Source organism: Mytilus galloprovincialis, chromosome 6 (genome assembly GCF_965363235.1).
Source record: "Mytilus galloprovincialis chromosome 6, xbMytGall1.hap1.1, whole genome shotgun sequence".
NCBI lineage: Eukaryota > Metazoa > Mollusca > Bivalvia > Mytilida > Mytilidae > Mytilus > Mytilus galloprovincialis.
The window spans coordinates 96,262,905-96,283,911 of NC_134843.1; the positions used below are offsets into that span (position 1 = coordinate 96,262,905).

At 32.2% G+C, this 21,007-nt stretch overlaps 1 protein-coding gene across 2 annotated transcripts; it reads right to left on the reverse strand.

Annotated features, from left to right (window-relative positions):
• Positions 1 to 1,139: 1,139 nt before the first annotated feature.
• Positions 1,140 to 13,938, reverse strand: LOC143080835 (NADH dehydrogenase (ubiquinone) complex I, assembly factor 6-like). 2 transcript variants are annotated; one of them, XM_076256898.1, is made up of 10 exons: positions 13,737 to 13,938; positions 10,529 to 10,628; positions 9,412 to 9,498; positions 8,237 to 8,278; positions 7,434 to 7,490; positions 6,525 to 6,627; positions 4,720 to 4,853; positions 3,770 to 3,871; positions 2,342 to 2,398; positions 1,140 to 1,289 (listed from the first exon to the last, which is right to left on the reverse strand). In XM_076256898.1, exons 1-10 carry the CDS (start codon positions 13,904 to 13,906, stop codon positions 1,161 to 1,163), a joined length of 981 nt encoding a protein of 326 aa, XP_076113013.1. In that variant the 5' UTR covers positions 13,907 to 13,938; the 3' UTR covers positions 1,140 to 1,160. The 2 variants fall into 2 exon arrangements, with proteins under 2 accessions (XP_076113013.1, XP_076113014.1); XM_076256899.1 differs by having other exon boundaries at positions 13,835 to 13,910.
• Between the last annotated feature and the right edge of the window lie 7,069 nt (positions 13,939 to 21,007).

Sequence of the window (21,007 nt, forward strand, 5' to 3'; positions counted from 1 at the left end):
TTTCAAATGTGATGGGTCTCTTCCTTTCACTTTATATAAATATAGAATTCAATTCCTTCAAGAAAAAAATGTCCTATGATAAGCCATGAATACATTAGTACAATGTGATGATGGTGACGAGAGGGGGATTAGGGAGGGCCCATGCCCCCCCCTTTTTGGAAATATTTTGGTTGGTTATATAGGGAATCACTGAAGCCTGACGGGAGCGGGACCCCTCTAAGGCAGTCAAAAATGAACCTCCCCTTATAAAAATTTCTGGATCTGCCACTGGTGACAGATGGCTGTTAAATGTCCAGCGGCAAATTTAATGATATTCAGGAAGGGAACATTTTAATGCAACATGAATACCAATCTGGTTTTGTACTAGACAGACACACTTGGCCTGATTATAAATATGCAAGTTCAGAAGGAAGACATGTTAAGCTGATCGGTACACATTTGAGACAACCAGTCTTTGCTCTGTCTCCACATACATAGCTGAGACAGAAAAAAACAATTTTCAAAGGCTGTGATTTTAACCCTTGACACATGAGACAAACATGCTACCATGAGATCACAGAGGCAGTTCATTAGTACATGGAGTACGGTATTCAATATAAATTCAATATTTCAAAGTCCATTAAGGAACAGCACCTGCATTACTTTGGACACGACAGTGTGGTATGATTTACTTTAAATGCTTTAGTTTCAGAGATATAAGTAAAAAACTGCATTTTACCCCTATGTTCTATTTTTAGCCATGTCTGCCATGTTGGTTGTAAGGCTGCTTGGTTATCAAACACAATTTTTAAACTACATTGTAATTACTCTAATGATGATTGTGGCCAACTTTGGGTAAATTTGACCTAGTAGTTTCAGAGGAGTAGATCTGTGTACAGACAACCGATGACTGACAGTCAACATACGCCAAGTGAGGAGAAAACCCCACTTAGCCTAATTGACCAGGTGAGCTAAAAAGAATATGGGGTATGATTGCCAATGGGACACCTCTTCACAAGAGACCAAATGACACATAAATTAATAACTATATGTCACCATATGGCCTTCATGTACATAGTCAGCTTTAATAGGCCCTTAATAACAAATGTAAAACAATTCAAACATGAAAACTAAAAGCCAAATATATGTACAAAATAATGAACGAAAAACAAGTTTAATTATTAGTATTTTCTTCTAATCTTTTGTATTAATAATTGCATTGGCAGTAGTCCATTTTTCTTTTGTAGTGATGGATGGAATACATTAAAGTCAACTTTTTGTAGCTGTGTTAAATATTTATCACAGATAACCTGAAATGAGAAAAAGATAAATTCTTATTAACTGTGTGAAAAAAATTAAAAGCATTTAAAGTGTTGTTTGTTCATGAATGAATATTTCATAATTGTTCTGAAGTTATGACTTTCATTTTGGCAGAGATTTATTTTTTTTAAATAATGTAGCAAGTGCTCTCAGTACACAATTTATTTATCCTGTTCTTCCTAAATATAAACATCAACTCGTGTAAATACTTTTAATGTTTGGTCTGAATAACAGCATTTGTTAGAAGGTTTAAACATTTATTTATGTAATGAATTGATAACTTGAGCATCTTTAGTTTTTTTCCTCAAATGAGATTTGTAATGCTAATCAGTGAATGGCAAAGAACATACACACCAAAGAAGCCATCTTTATCTGTAAACATTTTCGGAAACACTTTCAAGTGACTGCCAAGAATTCTAGAATGGCATTAAATCATAAAATGAAACTTTTTTTTACCAGTACAATGTATATAATTCAATTTGAGGTGTAATACCACCAAATCATGGTACGTCACATCCGGTTGCACACGAAAGTAGGCCTAAAAAAATATTCCCTTGAATTTGACAGTTGTAGAAAATTAACCCTACATTTCAGTGCACTTAAATTTTTCTGAGTCGTAAATATGTATGTTGGATGTCTGAAAGCAGCATTCTTTTTTTATTTGATGGTCGCTCAAAATATTTTTGAGCATTAAGGTTACATAGTTACCAAAGCAGGTAACCAGTAAATAACAGTGTAAAAATTGGGTTGTTTACTTCCGGTGCTGGTTACTTTCTTATATGCAATGAAATGTAGTGTGAAATTTTCACTGTATCACTGGGAAGGATTAAACTTTATACATGCAAAGTATTTCTTTGGTTGAAATAAAGGTAAATACTATACAATTTTTTTTAAAAGTGCCAATTTAACAAAGACTAATAGGGAAAAATCAATGGTGGTATTACACCTAGAAGCTTCTTAAATTATTGATTGTAAACTTTACAGTTTAGAAATTTTTTAACCAGTAATAATGAATGTTACAAATACATTTAATGTAACTTACAGAATTCAAGAACAAAGGAAGAACAGCTGATGGTACTTCCTTCTTCATAGACCTTGCCTAAAAATAGAGATTTTTTTTATTAAAGCTTTGATTCTTTAACCTTCTCTCTCATTGCTTAAAATAAAATATTTGGGTTCAGCCTTTAAAATATCAATAAATATTTTACAGAACCCTTTTTACTCCAAATCATCTTTCTAAAATGCTAGGTTTTTTTTCTGGTTGAAAAAACAAGATTTTTCAGTATAAACCTCAGTGTATACCAACTTTGTTAGATATATGATCTTGTATATTTCGGTGATAGTAAATAAACTCTATGGAAATGAGAAATGCCAAATCTTAAAAAAAAGGCATATCAAATACCACTGACTTGTCATAAATGGTTTCCTATAAGCTAACCAAAACACAAACTTTAACATGTCAACTACTAGTATACAAAAGGAGTACGTCCGGTAAGGGCTGATTTTGGCCTCAAATTTCAGGTTCATCTAACGAAAGATTTTGGACACTTTTTAAACACTTAAGTGTCTATTTCAATTGATTCGATTAGTTTATGTGAAAGATTTTAACTGATTTAGTCATTAAAAACGCTCCGATTCAAGCTTAAATATTAAAAATCTATCAAATATGCCAAAAACCATCACTTTTCAGATGTTTTTTGTCAAAAATGAAAGTGGACGCATCCGTGTTCATCCTCAACCTTTAAATATGTTATGTATCATCATCAAATACAAATTACATTTCAATATTATGAATGAACAGGAATGCGACCACTTTCATTTAAGACTGAAACCGTCTAAAATTTAACTAAAATGCTAAAATTGTGAAGATTTCAGTAATTTAGCATGACTTAATGATGCTAGTACACGATATATGTGTATTGTATTGTCAAAAACAGCCCATAATTATGTAGCAGAAGCATTCTACTTTCCAATAAATAGCTAAAAGATTACATTTTCACAATTTTGTAAAACTGCTAAATTTTGGGGCCAAAAGGGGGTCTTATTGAACCTACTCCTTTCTTTATCATTGACCCATGATAAGGGTGTGCCATTTAGTCTGCATGGAAATGAGAGTTACAAAAGCCTATGCTTATAAAACTGTATACCAAATACCACTGACTGATCATAAGTGGTTTCCTATAGGGTAACCTAAACACAAACTTTAACATGTCAACTTTACAAAATTTCTTTATCATTGACACATGATGAGGGTGGGCCATTTATACTGCATGGAAATGAGAGTTGCAAATGTTAATTAAACTGCATGTCAATTATCAAAAACATAACATCAGTGGATTACTTTCAACTGACCTAGTCACAAACTAATATATTGTTGATGCAGCCACTAGAAACAGCACAACATAGTCTCTGTTTTCTACCTTTTACTTAGATAAGACAGAAAGTCAAACTTTAAATTTAAAAACTTTACCGTTTCTAAATGTTGCTTGGCAACACTAGCTACTTCAAATACAATATCACAGATTTCTTTTTGTTTTCTTCCTCTCATCACATCTTCTCCGGAGATTTTGAACTGAAAAGAAAACTAACACTTTCAATTTAATAAAATACCAGAATTTCATTTACTCATATAAAAGATATTGATGCTGTGATTACAAAATGAACCAACAACATAAATTGTTTTATTTTTCTGTATCAGCAATAAAAGTAGTTGGGGGAAAATAAATGGTGAGATTAGTACTAAGAACTATACATTATTCCAAAGTATTTAAACATACATCTAATATATTAATAAGATTGCAATGGAATGTTTCATGTTAATCAGTTTCATGTTAATCAGTTTCATGTTAATCAGTTTCATGTTAATCAGTTTCATGTTAATCAGTTGAATACTATTGAATATTATATTGTAATGGAATGTTTCATGTTAATCAGTTGAATATTATACTGTAAACTAACTTTTGTAATTTTCTTTTCGTTTTGTTATGGATTCATAGAAAGGTAAATAAAAGTTTAAAGTATTGGTGACAATTTATTTTCACATTATTTTTCTATCCCAAAAGTCACAAAATTACATTGCTTACTAATATATGTTGGGTTTTTTTCTGTGCATTTACTGATTTTGTGTCCTGGATTGATACCCTATATCATTTTTAGAGATGGATAGAGCCAACATGTAAGGCATTTTTTAGAGATGGATAGAGCCAACATGTAAGGCATTTTAAAGTAAAATATGAAAAGTAGTCAATGCCTCTTAAAATGAAGCAAAACAAAATTAATAACTGGCATTTCAGATATGAATACATTTTATTTCATGCACTTTAAACTTTGCTGGATAGCTATTTCATTTAAAATCCTACAACATGGATCTAAATTTCTTTAAAATAAATTCAGATATCAAGTTCCATTTATAAAACCAACCTTTAACAGAGATTCTCTTGGCAGGTATATTCTACCTTTACTAGAATTATATGGTAATCCCCTGAGTAACGTGACCACACCCTGTGATTTACCAATGTGACTAGCTACATGATGAACCTGCTTGTCTGTTATACCTGTAAAAAGTTTAACAAAATGTTATCTATATGTAAATTGTTGAACTTTTCATAAGACTACCAGGTATTCTATTTATATATATGTCAAACCTACCATTGGTCAGAATTTTAAATAAACTGCAATATGTAGTGCAACGCTTTAAATCCATCAAACTATGGTAATTGTAAACACTAAACCCCTTGCAAACATTTACAGCTTTACAATATTTCAACAGGATTATCTTTATACAACAAAATTCTTCATTAAAAAAAGAAAAATGAAGAGATGTGGTATGATTGCCAGTGTGACAAATATCAACTCAATTTCAAATGATAAATGATGAATAATGTTTTAAAAACAAGAATACTTCTTGAATATGTTGAATCAGACATATCTAAAATATTCCATGACTAAGACTTGTAAGAACAATCCTTGTTCTTGAAATCTGCTTTTTGTTTTATTTTAGTATTTTATCTCATACAAAAAGGTAATGACAAATAATAAACATAATATAAACAAATTAAAACTGTGAGCTACTGCTCACTGATTAAACCCCACCCGCCCAGGTAAGTTATTGAGTGATGAATCTGAAAACGCATCACATGGTATAGCTGACTTTTATAAACCCTGATACCAAATTTCAGAAATCCTTTTAACGTAGTTCCTAAGAAAGATCTGACAAAAAATATTCATGGGATGGACAGACAGACAGAGGTTAAACAGTATAAATATTCATGGGAGAGACCGACTGACAGATGGATGGACAGAAAAAGGTAAAACAGTGTAAAAAGTGGGGTTATAATTAATACCAATTTTAATCTACAACTAAATCTTTACCTTCAGATTCTAATAAATTGCTTTGCTGAGCGCGGCCTGATATGACAACAGAGGTCGAACCCTGAATAGTTGGGGCAAATTTGGACACAACATTCAAGCTTTATACTGTCTGAATTTGGATTGTGATCAAATTTTAGCCATAATATAGGTTTCTGACACACAAAAAAATGTGGTCAGAGATCTTACAAATCTATTGCGCAATACTGTGCAATTTAAGATTTCTACTTTCTTCTTGAAACTTTTCATAAATTTGAAAAATGACGGAACCTTGTAGTACAATTTCAAAGAGATCCATTCATTTAAACACAAGTTATTGTCTGGAAACTAGAAAAATGCTTGTTTTTGGCGCTTTTTTTGTCCTTCATTCCTGCATGTTTAGAACAATTACCCCCAAACTCAATCCCAGACTTCCCATTGTGATATGGAACCTTGTGGTACAATTTCAGAGAGATCCATACACTCAAACACAAGTAATTACCCCCAAACAACAAAATGCTTGTTTTTTGCCCCTTTTTGGCCCTTAATTTCTAACGTGTTGGCACCATAACCCCCAAAATGAATCTTAACCTTCTACCTTTAGAATTAAACATTGTGTTATGATTTCAGACCAATTAAAATACTTATACACAAGTTATCATCCTGAAACTAAAATAAATCTTGTTTTGGGGCCCCTTTTGGGCCTCTAAATCCTAAAGGGTTAGGACCATCATCTCCAAAATCAATCCCAACCTTTCTTTTGTGGTATTGAACCTTCTGAAAAAAATCATAGAGATCCATTCACTTAAACTAAAGTTATTGTCCAGAAGCCAAATGTGTCTTCGTACAAAAATAAATACAGTATAGATGCCCTTTACCTTCAGATTCTAAAAATAAATACAGTATAGATGACTTTGTGTCTTCAGAATAATCTTCTATGTCTTTTATGTTCTTGTAAAAGTCTGCATTTAATTTTGAATACTGCAAATGAATAGATTGTACTGAGTAATAGAAAAACTCAAGATATAAATTAAATCTTCTGACTAAATTGTCTTAATTTCCGAATAATTCAAAGTTTATTTTAATTTTTAATTTGCATTTTCTCACCCTTTCTTATTTTCTGTAGAAATATGAGGGGAGAGTTGAGTCTTGAAAAACATGTTAAATCCCACCACATTTCATGTGTGTCTGTCCAAAGTCAGGAGCCAGTAATTCAGTGGTTGTCATTGGTTTCTTTCAGTTATATGTGTTGGGTTTTTTTTGTATTAATTAAAAGGAATTTTTTGTGCATTGAAATTTGTATAGATTTTTTCTCCGGGCATAGCATTTGATTGTGTTTTCCTGGATATATTATGATATACTTTGATTGATAGGTGTTAAATGCCACTTTTAACACTATTGCGCTGTTTCGTGATGGTGACAGTTTTCATTGGTGTAGGAAGCTTGAGTGCACAGAGAAAACAACCTTCTGTAGGAAATTTGACAATTAAAATTAGAGTCCAACTGACCTGTCATGTTGAATGTTTGCTCTGCTTGATCAAAAGATGTTTGCAAAACAACATGTTATGCCTGTGACATCAACTCTTTTCTACTATAATACTGAAAATCACAGGAAAATATTCTATTTCCTTCAATATCACACACCTTTGAGATTTATATATTGTATTTTGTTTTATAAATTTGTTATTAAACTTGTTTGGATTAAATACAGCTGGGTAAAGATCTGGCAAAGTATTTTAACCTTGCCACATAGCTGATAAAAATACAATGTTTTGATAGTTACTTACTCTTGCATCAATTATTTTAAAAAACAAATCTTTGGAAAGTTTCTTCTTTCTTATACACTGCAAAATAAAATTTAAAATAGAAATGGGGAATGTGTCAAAGAGACAACAACCCGACAAAAGAGCAGAAAACATCCAAATGCCATCAATAGGTCTTCAACACAGCGAGAAAATACAGCAGCCTGACGCGTGCATCAGCTGGCCTCTAATCAAAAATGTGTTAATAGTTTTTTAAAAAATGTTTTGCTCTATAATTTTGGATAAAAATCCTAAAAGTTGATATTTGAATTTACATTACTTTATTTGATGTCTCATTGATAAAGCGAACATGAAATTGGTAAATCTTCAGTCAAAATAAAATCAATAATTCACAGAAATGTTAAGTGAAACCTCAGCTTAAGTACAAAGGTACCTACTTTTCATCAATAAATACATCCTGTAGTGGAAAGATAAATGCATAATGCTCATTGTTGAAGGCCGTAAAGTGACCTGTAGCTGTTAATTTCTGTGTCAATTAGTCTCTTGTGTAGAGTTGTCTCATTGGCAATCAAACCACATCTTCTTTTTTATATGAACCTAGGCTATATAAAAAATATCAAATAATACCCCAAAAAAATCATTTGATGATTATTTGCTGCACTTATTTAATAATTAAATTAATTTCTTGCAAAGTGTGTGGACATATATTTTGTCAGTATTAGGCACAAAAACGGACAAGGAATTCCACAATTAACATCTGTATAAGTAAATTTTATCGAGTTGGGAAAATGAGGTTTTGATTTTGTGTTCTCTTTCTTAAACCTTACCTGTGACAAGGCTAAAGCTGTAGGCGTGTGAGGTGGAGAACCCTGCAAGTAAAATATTACAACAACTTACCTAAAATAATAGGTTAACAACTGTTTATAATTTTTAAGACATATTAAACTTGATATAAACATCCAGATTATGTCACTTTCCAATAGAATAAAACTTTCAAATGATTTTTATATAGAATTATCTGCCTGTAGTGCCATGTACTTCCTTTTTATCTTTTAAAAAGATCTTAATATCACTGGCAACAACTATCATATGGAATTAATATTAATGATATTAGTATTTAACAGACAGGATAACCTTAAATATGATTTTTTATTAACCAACTAAGTACATTATTGCCAAAAATGACTGGTTATTAAATATAACATATTTTCTGTAATGGCCCTGTTTTTCTGTAATGGCCCTGTTTTTTTCTGTAATGGCCCTGTTTTTCTGTAATGGCCCTGTTTTTTTCTGTAATGGCCCTGTTTTTCTGTAATGGCCCTGTTATTTCTGTAATGGCCTTGTTTTTCTGTAATGGCCCTGTATTAATGCCCAGCTTGTCTGTATTAAGCCTAGTTAGGGTTTTTAATAAAGTTAATAAAATTAAGCTGTAAAGAGTATAATACCTTTTTGTATTTTATTTAATTTAGTAACCAGCAACAAAGATTTAATAAGCATATAAAGGGATCACTGTTCATCCTGTTTTTCAACACATAACTTCTTTCAACATTAAATCTTGGATATTTGGTATATTTAAAGCTTGATCATTGTGAAGTACAAATTATTTTTTTCAACCTAAACTGTCGTAAAAAGAGTAAGAGAATACATCAAGTTGGCAGCAACACATAAACTTTTTTTCAGTTGGTTAATAAATGTATTAAGAAATGGGTGTTTTTATAATGGCCCTGTTATATGTCCTTGGTCAGTAATAATTGCCTCGGATGTCTGTAATGGCCCTCGGCGTTGCCTCGGGCCATTACAGACTTCCTCGACCATTATTACAGACCTTGGACATATAACAGGGCCATTATAAAAATACCCATTCATTAATACTATAATAATATATATACATGTACCAAAAATAGACCTCATAATTAATTCATCTGATAGTTTTTTTAAGCAGTCACTGAACCGGGAAATAAGGTCAAGGATTGATCCCTACAATAAATATATATAGATATACCTCATATATCTTTTCAATGCTATCTTTCCAAAACTGCATTCTTATCAGACCTGTTTTAATGTCAGATGCAAAATGTATGTCTCCAATCTGAAACATAAGGTAAAGGGTATTCAGATAGTTTATCACAGCTTCAATGATAATTGTAGTTCATATGTAACTTTCTGTGAAAATATTAAAGATTTAAATAATTAGATCTAACTAATAAAGTGTTAGGTATTAATCAGTCTTTTCAATTCAATAAAAAAAAAAGTGCCACTAGAGTAAAAACAGAAAAGCTGGAAAAATCTTTTAAAATGTTTTTTTTTCTGAATATAAAGAGTGAAGATATGATAAACTGACAAATTATGAATTATGGAATGAATTCGAATTAGACATTTTAGTGTGTGCAGAACTGCATACCTCTTCAATGTATTTAAAAGTCTCTGGTTTCTTTGGTTTTATAAGGTATTTGGAATGTTATGAAAGTTTCACAATTTAAGAAACAAACAAGAAGCTCCTAAGAACCTGAACTGCTGGTAAAAATATGCCATTTTGTTATAAGTTTTTGCCTTTATTATAATCATTTATGTGATTTTCTCAGACTTTGTACCAAACTATTGCGGTTTCAAATCAAAAACTCAAAAATTAACAATATTTTGCCTTAAAAATTTTCTGCTTAAATCAAATACTTTTTTTTTTAATTTAATTGCAAAATCAGGAATATTAGCCAAAAATCTTCATTGATCCTTAAGGATTCCTTGGATGTTTTTGGTGCAAACAGAAAATAGAGAGATCTTGACATTCCGAGCATGTTTAACCACAGCCGATTTTTTTGATATATTGTAGTGTTTTAGATGTGACAATTTATGCATTTTAACCTTTATAATTTTAGTCATGGTGGTCATGTTTGTTGACTGAAAGGGATAAAAAAAAATAATTTGACACTCATAACCATTAGGATCATTCACCCAATATTTGGTCAAAATTGGTTCAACAGTTTCAGAGGAGCAGATCTTTGAAAAAGTTTACAATTGTGACAGACACAAAGTAATGGCAATAGCTCACATGCCCCTACATTCCAGATTAGCTAATAATACTGACAACAAAGACAAGTTGGAGTTTAAAAGTAAAGGTATACCTGAGCTGTCTCCACATTAAATGCTTGTATAGCAAAAGCTATTGGCATTAAAGATGGTGGGTATAACCTTGCACATAGGTAATTCTCATAATCATATTTCCTGCAAAATATCAAACATCAATTAAATTTAATAATAAATCAAAAACAACATTAATTTGAACGTCAATCTTTTAATTGATAGATTGCTGCTAGATATTTTACAAACTTATCCATGACCATAACAAAGTATTCTGAAATTAAGATAGTCGTTTTTTTTCTATTTAACTAATGATGTGATGAGTTGCATTTATAATTTTCTAACTCTTTAAGTTAAATATCTGCAAAAAACTGTGAGTACTCTCAGATCTGTACTTAATGTCATTTTGTCCTTAGGATAAACAAGCATCTGTTTTTGTTAGATGTATTTCTATCTATATCCATCTGATGAGTTGAGCCTTTTTCAACTAATTTTTATAGTTCGTTCTTATGTTGTTCTGTTTAACCACTGTCCCAGGTTAGGGGTGGATTGGGATCCAGCTAACATGTTTAACCCCACCACATTCTGTATGTATGTGCCTGTCCCAAGTCAGGAGCTTGTTATTCAGTGGTTGTTGTTTGTTTATGTACCATAATACATATTTGTTTTTCGCTAATTTTTTGTACATAAAATTAGGCCACTCATTTGAATACTTTTACATTTGTCATTTCCAGTCCTTTCATAGCTAACTATGCAGTATGGGATTTGCTCATTGTTGAAGGCCATATGGTGACCTTTAGCTGTTAATTTCTGTGTCATGTTGGTCTCTTGTGTGGAGAGTCGTCTCATTGGCAATCATACCACATCTTCTTTTTTTATATGTAGAATTCATGATGATTTTTCTCTTTATACTCCTAAATGCAACAAGTGCCAATTTTTCAACAATTTTTTTTTGGAAAGGATTAATCATAGAACTAGGTTCTGCCTTCAAACGCTAATCAGCTTTCAAGAATGGTAAGTTACCGTAACCACCTGTAGGATTAGGTAAACGGACAGAAAGTCACAGGACAAAAAGTCACAGGACATAAAGTCACAAATTTTATAGGACAAAAAGTCACAATTAATTCTTTGACAATTGTTTGAATATATAAAAGAAAGATCTTGAAATATTATCTTTTTATTACATCTATTCATTTTTAAGTGAAGGACATTGTTCATAAGCTTTGTTAAATAAAAAAATATTAAATTTTAATCATTGAAAGATGATATTTCTTGGCACCATGAAGCCATTTAAGTACCATGTCACATTGACATCTTGTTTTCATAACAATTATTTGATCATTATTTATTTTTATTGAATAATTTTTAGTTACGAAATTGCTTTAAATTTAACACTTCAAGAAAAAAATAAAACTTTTATTTTTTAAATTATTTTTTCTTGTTTGAAGAAAAATATTCTAAAAACTAAATTGTGACTTATTGTCCTGTGACTTTTTGTCCGTGACTTTTTGTCCTGTGACTTTCTGTCCTACATTCGAGGATTATTATCTATCACACAAATGTATATTTTGAATTAAATTTCATATGGGTATTTAAAGTTGATGAACATAACTTTATCTAATCAACTTGGTTTTGTTTGCTTTAATGAAAAAAAAAACACTTTTGATATAATTTACAAAAATCTTAATTTATAAAAACTCCTTTTAATAAGACATAATCTCACTACTATCAATTTATAAAATGTTGTCTTGATATAAAGACAAAATACAACTATGAATTATCTCCCTTTAAGGATTGAAAATTTCATAAATATCAAACTGTGAGTGTATACAAAAAAGTCAACTCGGACCATCTGTGGAGACTGTTTAGAGCTTGAAATTTTGTGTACACAAGTATTTGTATATTGTTGAAGCATGCAATAATTAAATTAATTTAATCTAATTCAATTACCAGTAATACGTTGAGTAAAAATGCAATAAGATTTATAATCATAATAAACAAATATAGATAATAATGAATTCAATTTATGGATAAATTCAGTTTGTTTAATGACTTAAACAAGATCTTATTCAAAATATAAAACCACCATGATGAAGTAGAAATTCGGATTTACAACAAATTGATTATTTTGAACATAGCACCTCATTTGCAAATGCAGCAATGTATTAAGAATATTAATTAATGTATAAAAAAAAAAAAAAAAAAAACTCTGTCTAAGTTGGTTAAAAATGGTAGGAGTTGACAATGTAAACAGTTGGAGTTGACTTTTTTTTATAGAGTTTAAGGCCATAAAAAAGAATAGGTTTGTTTGCCCAAACGCTACCTACCCAGAAAAAAAGCTGCCTACTCAAATTCTTTTATTGTCCTGATTTGAAGAATTTTTTTTTTTTAATCAGATAGGTATGAAGACTAATAAACACCCGATACTTCAATTTCTCTTTTTGAAAAAAAAAAAAGAAAATGCCTATCTACCTACCCACTGTCTCAACCTTTGGGTAGGGTTTGGGCAAACCAAAATATTTTTAATTGTGGCCTAAGTAAAATATAAAATAAATGAGCAATGAGATTAAATTATAAAAAAAAATTTAGTAAAACATACAAAATAAGCCTGAACTTTTTTTTTTAGTATAAATTAAGTTTTACAATAAATAAATAAATAGAAACATGTACAAGGAGTAAGCAGTTTGAGTTTATTTAATAGACGGTCTGAGTTGACTTAAATTATTAAATCTAAGTTGACTTATCACTCTGTCTACATTGCCCCATTTAAATATGGTTAAATTTTCTTCTTTTCGGTTGTCCTAATAATTATGACGTCTTGAAAGGCTACTATAAAAAAAATCTGTGACGACTTCTTATAAATCGTAGGAAGGCTTCACAGAAAAAAATTAAAATAGACTTCATCATTATTTGAACTACCTTTTTGGGATGCTATATCTGAAGCTATTTTTTTCAGATTTGCCCTCCCAACAATTCCTTTATTATATCAACAAAACAGTCTGGCAGAAATTATTTTACGAGTTATGTGCAGTGCTAAATAAATTTAAAAAAAACATTTGCTCCAGTCATTTATTCCAAAAATGGATAACTGGTCACATGAGACAACTGCAGTTATTTAATTTTAAGTACCAACTTTCAGATTTCATTATTTTAGAGTACAAGCTGTAGGTTTTCTATTTTGTTTTCATATATTAAACATTGGCAAAGGGTACATAATTTACCCTAATAAATTTAATGAGTTATTATTTGTACCTTACAAGGTCAACACAGTATTGAAAGTTTGATGGACGACTACTTTCCTTTGATTTACTACTTTTTGAGAATGTTCTTATATCAGAGGAGTTAACTACGTTATATAAGCGTCCTTTTAAACACTTTGAGCAGTTAAAAAGCATGAAAGTCATCTTTTCGGCTGCTAACATATTGGTTGATTACTTCCCTTTAACAAGTGCCCGTTTTAATTTCTAAACCGTAATCGGTGAAGAACTGGAGCTTTCCGTTTTTGCCTCCTCGTGAAACTGTTAATTCTAGCAGTATTTCGATTCTATTAAAGGATGTTCGCTACCGTAACCCTCTTTCAAAATAATTCTCTTTTTTAAAGACTGTTATAAATTGTGATTATATAGTATAAACAAGAAGTAATTGTAACAGGATGCTGTTACGAAGTCTCCCAAACAAAGCTCCCATAACTCGCTATTCATATGGTCCCATGTTCATTTGATTTAATTTTTTGTCCCATACAAGAATATATATGGCTTACAAGTAGGGATCTCCACCATTTACAAGTATTCAAACAGGAGGGGGTGGTGGTGACCCCCAGGAAATTTACCTACATTTCATTTGATTTGTTTTATTGTCCCCTACAAGAATGTATATGGTTTAAGGGTGGGGATCTGGACCGTTTACAAGATAATAGCACATTCTCAAATTGAACGGAGTGGAGTTACCCCCAGGAACTTCTCTTTAATTTTATTTGATTAGTTTTATTGTTCCATACAAGAATATATATGGTTTAGGGGTGGGGATGTTGACCGTTTACAAGTTTTCAAACAAGAGGGGGTGGGGTGATACCCTTGGGACTTCCCTCTTATTTCATTTCATTTGTTTTATTGTCCCCTACAAGAATATATATGGTTTAGGGGTGGGGATGTTGACCGTTTACAAGTTTTCAACCAAAAGGGGGTGGGGTAACCCCCTCCGAACTTCCCTTATATTTCATTTCATTTGTTTTATTGTTCCCTACAAGAATATATATGGTTTAGGGGTGGGGATGTTGACCGTTTACAAGTTTTGAAACAGGAGGGGTAGGGGTGACCCCCTAGGGACTGCCCTTTAATTTCATTTGATTTGTTTTATTGTCCCCTACAAGAATATATATGGTTTAGGGGTGGGGGTCCGGACCGTTTACAAGATAATAGCACATTCTCAAATTGAACGGGGTGGGGATGACCCCCGGGGACCTCCCTTTAATTTCATTTGATTTGTTTTATCGTCTTATTTAAGAATATATATGGTTTAGGGGTGGGGATCTGGACCATTTACAAGATATAAGCATATTCTAAAATTGAAGGGGGTGGGGATGAACTCCCAGGGACTCCCCCTATATTTCATGTGATTTGTTTAATTGTCCTATAATCAATTCTGAAGACTGCATGTATCTATCACTTACAGTTTTCAAGTTTATATTCATTTGAAAATTTTAGAAAATAAAATCCCATAGGGTTTTATAGTAAACCCCTCCCTCCTTTCTACCCCCCAAAATACTCCTTAATAGACCCCAATGCACAAACGAAAGATTGATGGCTCACCTAGACATATTAGTCTACCATTTTATGAAATGAAGAATAATAAAAATGATAAGAACTGAGCAAAAACAATAAGTCTCCAAACTTTGTTTGGGAGACTTAATAAAGGAACTAAAAAAAGCAAATAACTATAGAGGCTCTAAAGAGCCTGTGTCGCTCACTTGATGCATATTAAACAAAGGACGCAGATGGATGCATGACAAAATTGTGTTTTGGTGATTGGTGATTGGTGATGTGTTTGTAGATATTACTTTACTGAATACTTAAATTTACTGTTAACAATATATCTATCAATAATGCACTTAGCCCAGTAGTTAGAGAGAAAAATTTACCAAAATTTACCAAATTTATGAAAATTGTTAAAATTGACTATAAAGGGCAATAACTCCTTAAGGGGTCAATTGACCATTTTGCTCATGTTGACTCATTTGTTGATCTAACTTTGCTGAGCATTATTGCTGTTTTAAGTTTATCTATAATAATATTCAAGATAATAACCAAAAACGACAAAATTTCCTTAAAATTACCAATTCAAGGGCGGCAACCCAACAACCGGTTGTCCTCTTCATCTGAAAATTTCAGGGCAGATAGATGTTGACTTGATAAACAATTTTACTCCTGTCAGTTTTGCTCTAAATGCTTTGGTTTCAGAGTTATAAGACAAAATTTACATTTCACCCCTATGTTCTATTTTTAGCCATGGCGGCCATCTTGGTTGGGTGGCCGGGTCATCGGACACATTGTTTAACTAGATACCCTAATGATGATTATGGCCAAGTTTAGTTAAATTTGTCCCAGTTGTTTCAGAGGAGAAGTTTTTTGTAAAAGATTACAAAAATTTAAGAAAAAACGGTAAAATTGACTATAAAGGGAAATAACTCCTTAAGGGGTCAACTGACCATTTTGCCGTAATGTTGACTTATTATATTGTAGATCTTACTTTGCTGAACATTACTGCTGCTCACAGTTTATCTCTATCTATAATAATATTCAAGATAATAACCAAACACGGCAAAATTTCCTTAAAACTACTAATTCAGGGGCAGCAACCCATCAACCAGTTGTCCGATTCATCTAAAAATTACCTTCGAGCCAGGTGAGCTAAAAATGAAGGGTCCGTGTATAAAAAAAGAAGATGTGGTATGTTTGCCAATAAGACAACTCTCCACAATAGACCAACATGACACAGAAGGTCACCGTACGACCTTCAACAATGAGAAAAGCCCGTACCGCATAGTCAGCTATAAAAGGCCCCGAAATGTGTACTTGTTGAAAAAATAACAAGGAGTATCTAAGATTTTCAAAGATGGCATTTTAAACTATATTTAATCAATCTTTGAAAGAAAGGTAGGGGTAAGTGGGCAATTTTTTTTAATAGCACTACATGGATAAAACCTAAGGATTCAGAATATCTGGCAAAAATTCAAAAACTAGAGGAGCGAGCCGAACACCCTTATTAAAAAAGCATGAAAATCCTAATGTAAAAAAAAAGGATCAAGATTGGAAATACTACCCCATAGAGTTTTTGTTTAGTTATTATTTTATATCAATAACGATATATAGGTGGCGGAAAATCATGATTTTAGGAATAAAATCATCTTGCTGAAAATATTGACAGTCTATATTTCATAAAGATCACCGAAAAGGTCATAAACTTCAACAAAAAGTGGGCTTACTTTTTGGCTGGACTGCCATTGGTGGATCCAGGGGGGAGGTGTCCGGGGGTTGGAACCCCCCTTTACTCTGGGTTGGGAACCCTCCTGTTTTAAATGTCTGGATCCGCCCCTGACTGCCCTCCGTTTTCATTTTTCAAGCGGTGAAATTTTCCTCCATCTCTTTGAATACATGCGTCGATAAATTAAATGTAAAATATGTTTTCAATGTTGGAACGAGAGTAACAGAAGGTCCCAAATGATCTCCAGGGAGGTTTATAACTTAATTGCACTGGACTGAGACAAAAAATATTGTTACCGGGTCAATGATGTAAATGAAAGCTTCAAAGATAAATCTTTTCTTCTGTATTCTGTATATTTCGGTGTAATTTATACTAATGATTTTAATAATATTTAAAGCACCAATAATTTTGCACCTATCATAATCAGGTGGTGTGAAAATATGTTTTTAACATTCATCGAACTAAAATGGCAATACAAGACAAGACAATTTATTTCAACTTACTTAGGCACACGTAAGGTGCTACAAGAGGATAACAATTATCCATTTACATTTACAATTACATATATACTTATATGCCTTATATATTTACAAGCAAGACACACAATAAATAAATAAGTGATATCATACATTAAAATTGAAATATACCATATATTTGGTTGATTTGTTTGCAAAATTCTTAATTGCAACGTGGATATGAAGTTATTGTAACATGCTATGAATTATGAAAATATTTTTTCAATTGTCCTAGAAACATGCACACTTTTGTTAGCACTGGCACGTTACAGTGTGATAATAGACCAGTAAATTTCAATTGGGTAGGATTTTTTGTGTAATATGTAGGTATATACCTGTCTCTTAAAGACCTAATTTGTTCATTGGAACACACAAAAAATAATGATATATGTCACCAATTGTATTTGAATCGCAGTGACAGCATATATGATTTTCTCTTGGTGTATTTTTCCACCGACCAACTTCGATAGGGATTTTGATATTTGAACATCTAAATTTACTGGAGATGTATTGATATGCCACTTTAAGATTGAGCACGGTAAATATGGCTCTGAACAAAACATTGATTTGTATGAAGCATTAAACACACCTTTAGACGAGTTTGTCATATCAGAAGATAGACTCTGTCCGTCTACCAATCTCTGTTTTATTTCTGTTTTAATATCCGATCTTTTGATATCACCCTGCGCATTTCAGACAAAAGAAAATCCTGTATCATCTAAAATTTGTTCCAGGGAAGATAACCATTTAAATGAGTATTGGCCTGAGTTATGTAAGTTATGACACATTAACTGATACAAAATCCCCGACAATTTGTTACTACCGCTTTGCACTACCCTTGACCAAAAGCATAGTAATTTAGTTTTGATATTAATTTTTAATAGAAATCTGCCAGTTTCCCCATAGACATATAATTTTGTGTTGTTGATCTTACATTCAAGACTCTCTTTAGAAAACTTAAGTGCACCTTTTCCAAAGAATCATGTCAACATTTTCATGACCCCAAATTTCCGACCCATAAAGTATAATTGGAGCGACCATACAATCAAATAGTCGAAACTGCAGATCTGAAGGGATGTTTAATTTTCTTAACTTATAGTATATAATTGCATAGTGTTTTTTGTGATTGGCTGTGAATTTACATCAAAAACTACCGTCGGAGTCCAGACTTACATGTGCAGCTGGAAAAGTTTCAAGGCCTTCCATCTACTAGATAATATATATGACTAAATGTTCAGTACATTTTTGTTTCAGGAAGATTTAATCTTTTTTTTATTTTAATGGGCATATTTTCTCTGTCCTGATGTTGGTGTAAAAATTACAGCCCCCTCATTACAGTTGACACTGTCCAGTCATTTATGCCCTTTATATCAATCTATCAAGCAAATATTATCGACCTATTACTTGTGGTATACAAATTACAGTTGTCACAAAGGAATGGGTATTCAACGGTGGAAATAAGTTGAGGAAATATAAAACTTTTAAAACGTCAGTACACACCGAGGAATACATGCTGACAGTTATAGTTCCATCGCATTATTTATATCCGTAGAAGAGCAGTCCAGGTGTGGTGTTGCGCCGATCTGCATAGAGACTGGACGATTTAAAGGCTATCCGTGCAAAAACGAACTTGCGAAACTGTAAAAACATTGTTGAAATTGAGGAACATGTCTTGTTAGAGTGTCCATTATACGATGACCTGTGAAATGATTTTTTTAATCATTTTGTCAGAACATTCAAACTTTAAAAAAAATTTCTAATCGGACAGACGGACAACGGTATACCGTAATACTCCCGTAAACGGACGTATAAAAATGGATTGTCCATGTCAAGAACATATAATTCAGTACATGTCTTTTGTTGCTGTGTTACATGTTTGTTTTTCATTATATTGTACATTAATTAGGCCGTTAGTTTTCTCGTTGTTATTTCGGGCCTTTTATAGCTTACAATGCGGTATGGGTTTTGCTCATTGTTAAAGCTGTTCAGCAAACTCTAGTTGATAACTTCTGATTCATTTGATCTGTTGTGGAGTTGTCTCTTTCGCACATCTTTTTATATCAAAGTTGATGATGATCCTTTAAAGAGATGTGGTATGATTGTGACTTAAACCAGATGCTCCGCAGGGCGCAGCTTTATACGACCGCAGAGAACCCTGAAAAGTTGGGGCAAGTATGGACACAACATTCATGCTTGATACAGCTCTGAATTTGGATTGTGATTAAATAGTTGACACAACATAGGTTTCTGACACAGAATGAATGTGGTCTAAGAACTTAAACTGAAAAACTTAAAATTTCGAAATTGGACATTTACCTATTATGATCCAATGTCCAAAATCTAAATACATGGTTAGATTCAGCATATCAAAGAACCCCAAGTATTCAATTTTTGATGAAATCAAATAAAGTTCAATTTTGGACCCTTAAGACCTCAATCTGGACCAATTTGATAACCGGGCCCAAATATCAAAAATCTAAATACATGGTTAGATTCAGCATACATTGTATATCAAAGAACCCTATATATTCAATTTTTGTTGAAATCAAACAAAGTTTAATTTTGGACCCAAATTTGGACCAACTTGAAAACTGGGCCTATAATCAAAAATCTAAATACATGTTTAGATTCAGCATATCAAAGAACCCCAAGGATTCAATTTTTGTTGATATCAAACAAAGTTTAATTTTGAACCACGATTTGGACCAACTTGAAAACTGGGCCCATAATCAAAAATCTAAGTACAAATTTAGATTCAGCATATCAAAGAACCCCAAGAATTCAATTTTTGAAATGTTGAAATGAAACAGATTAATTTTGGACCCGATTTGGACCAACTTGAAAACTGGGCCCATAATCAAAAATCTAAGTACACGTTTAGATTCAGCATATCAAAGAACCCCAAGAATTCAATTTTTGTTAAAATCAAACAAAGTTTAATTTTGAACCCTTTGGACCTTAATGTAGACCAATTTGAAAACAGGACCAAAAATTAAGAATCTAAATACACGGTTAGATTTGGCATATCAAAATTGCAAAGAACCCCAATAATTCATTTTTTAGGCCTCTAGTTTCTAAACTGTTGGGACCAAAACTCCTTAAATCAATCCAGGGGCGGATCCAGGGGGGGGTGGGGAGGGGTGTTCCCAACCCAGAGTAAAGGGGGGGTTCCAGCCCGCCCCCCCCCCTCTGGATCCGCGCCTGAATCAATCCCAACCTTCCTTTGTGGTCATAAACCTTGTGTTTAAATTTCATAGATTTCTATTTACTTAAACTAAAGTTATAGCGCGAAAACCAATGTGTCTTCGGACGACGGACGAGAACGACGCAAACGTCATACTAATATACAACCGCAAAAACTTCGGACGACGAGGACGACAAAGTCATACCAATATACGACTGCAAAAGTTTTTTCCAGTCGTATAAAAAGAATCCACCATTCCAGAGTTATAATGATGTGGATATCAACAATTATAGCCCACCTTACATCCCACTTGCACTTGTTACTGGAAACTTAAAATACTCTTG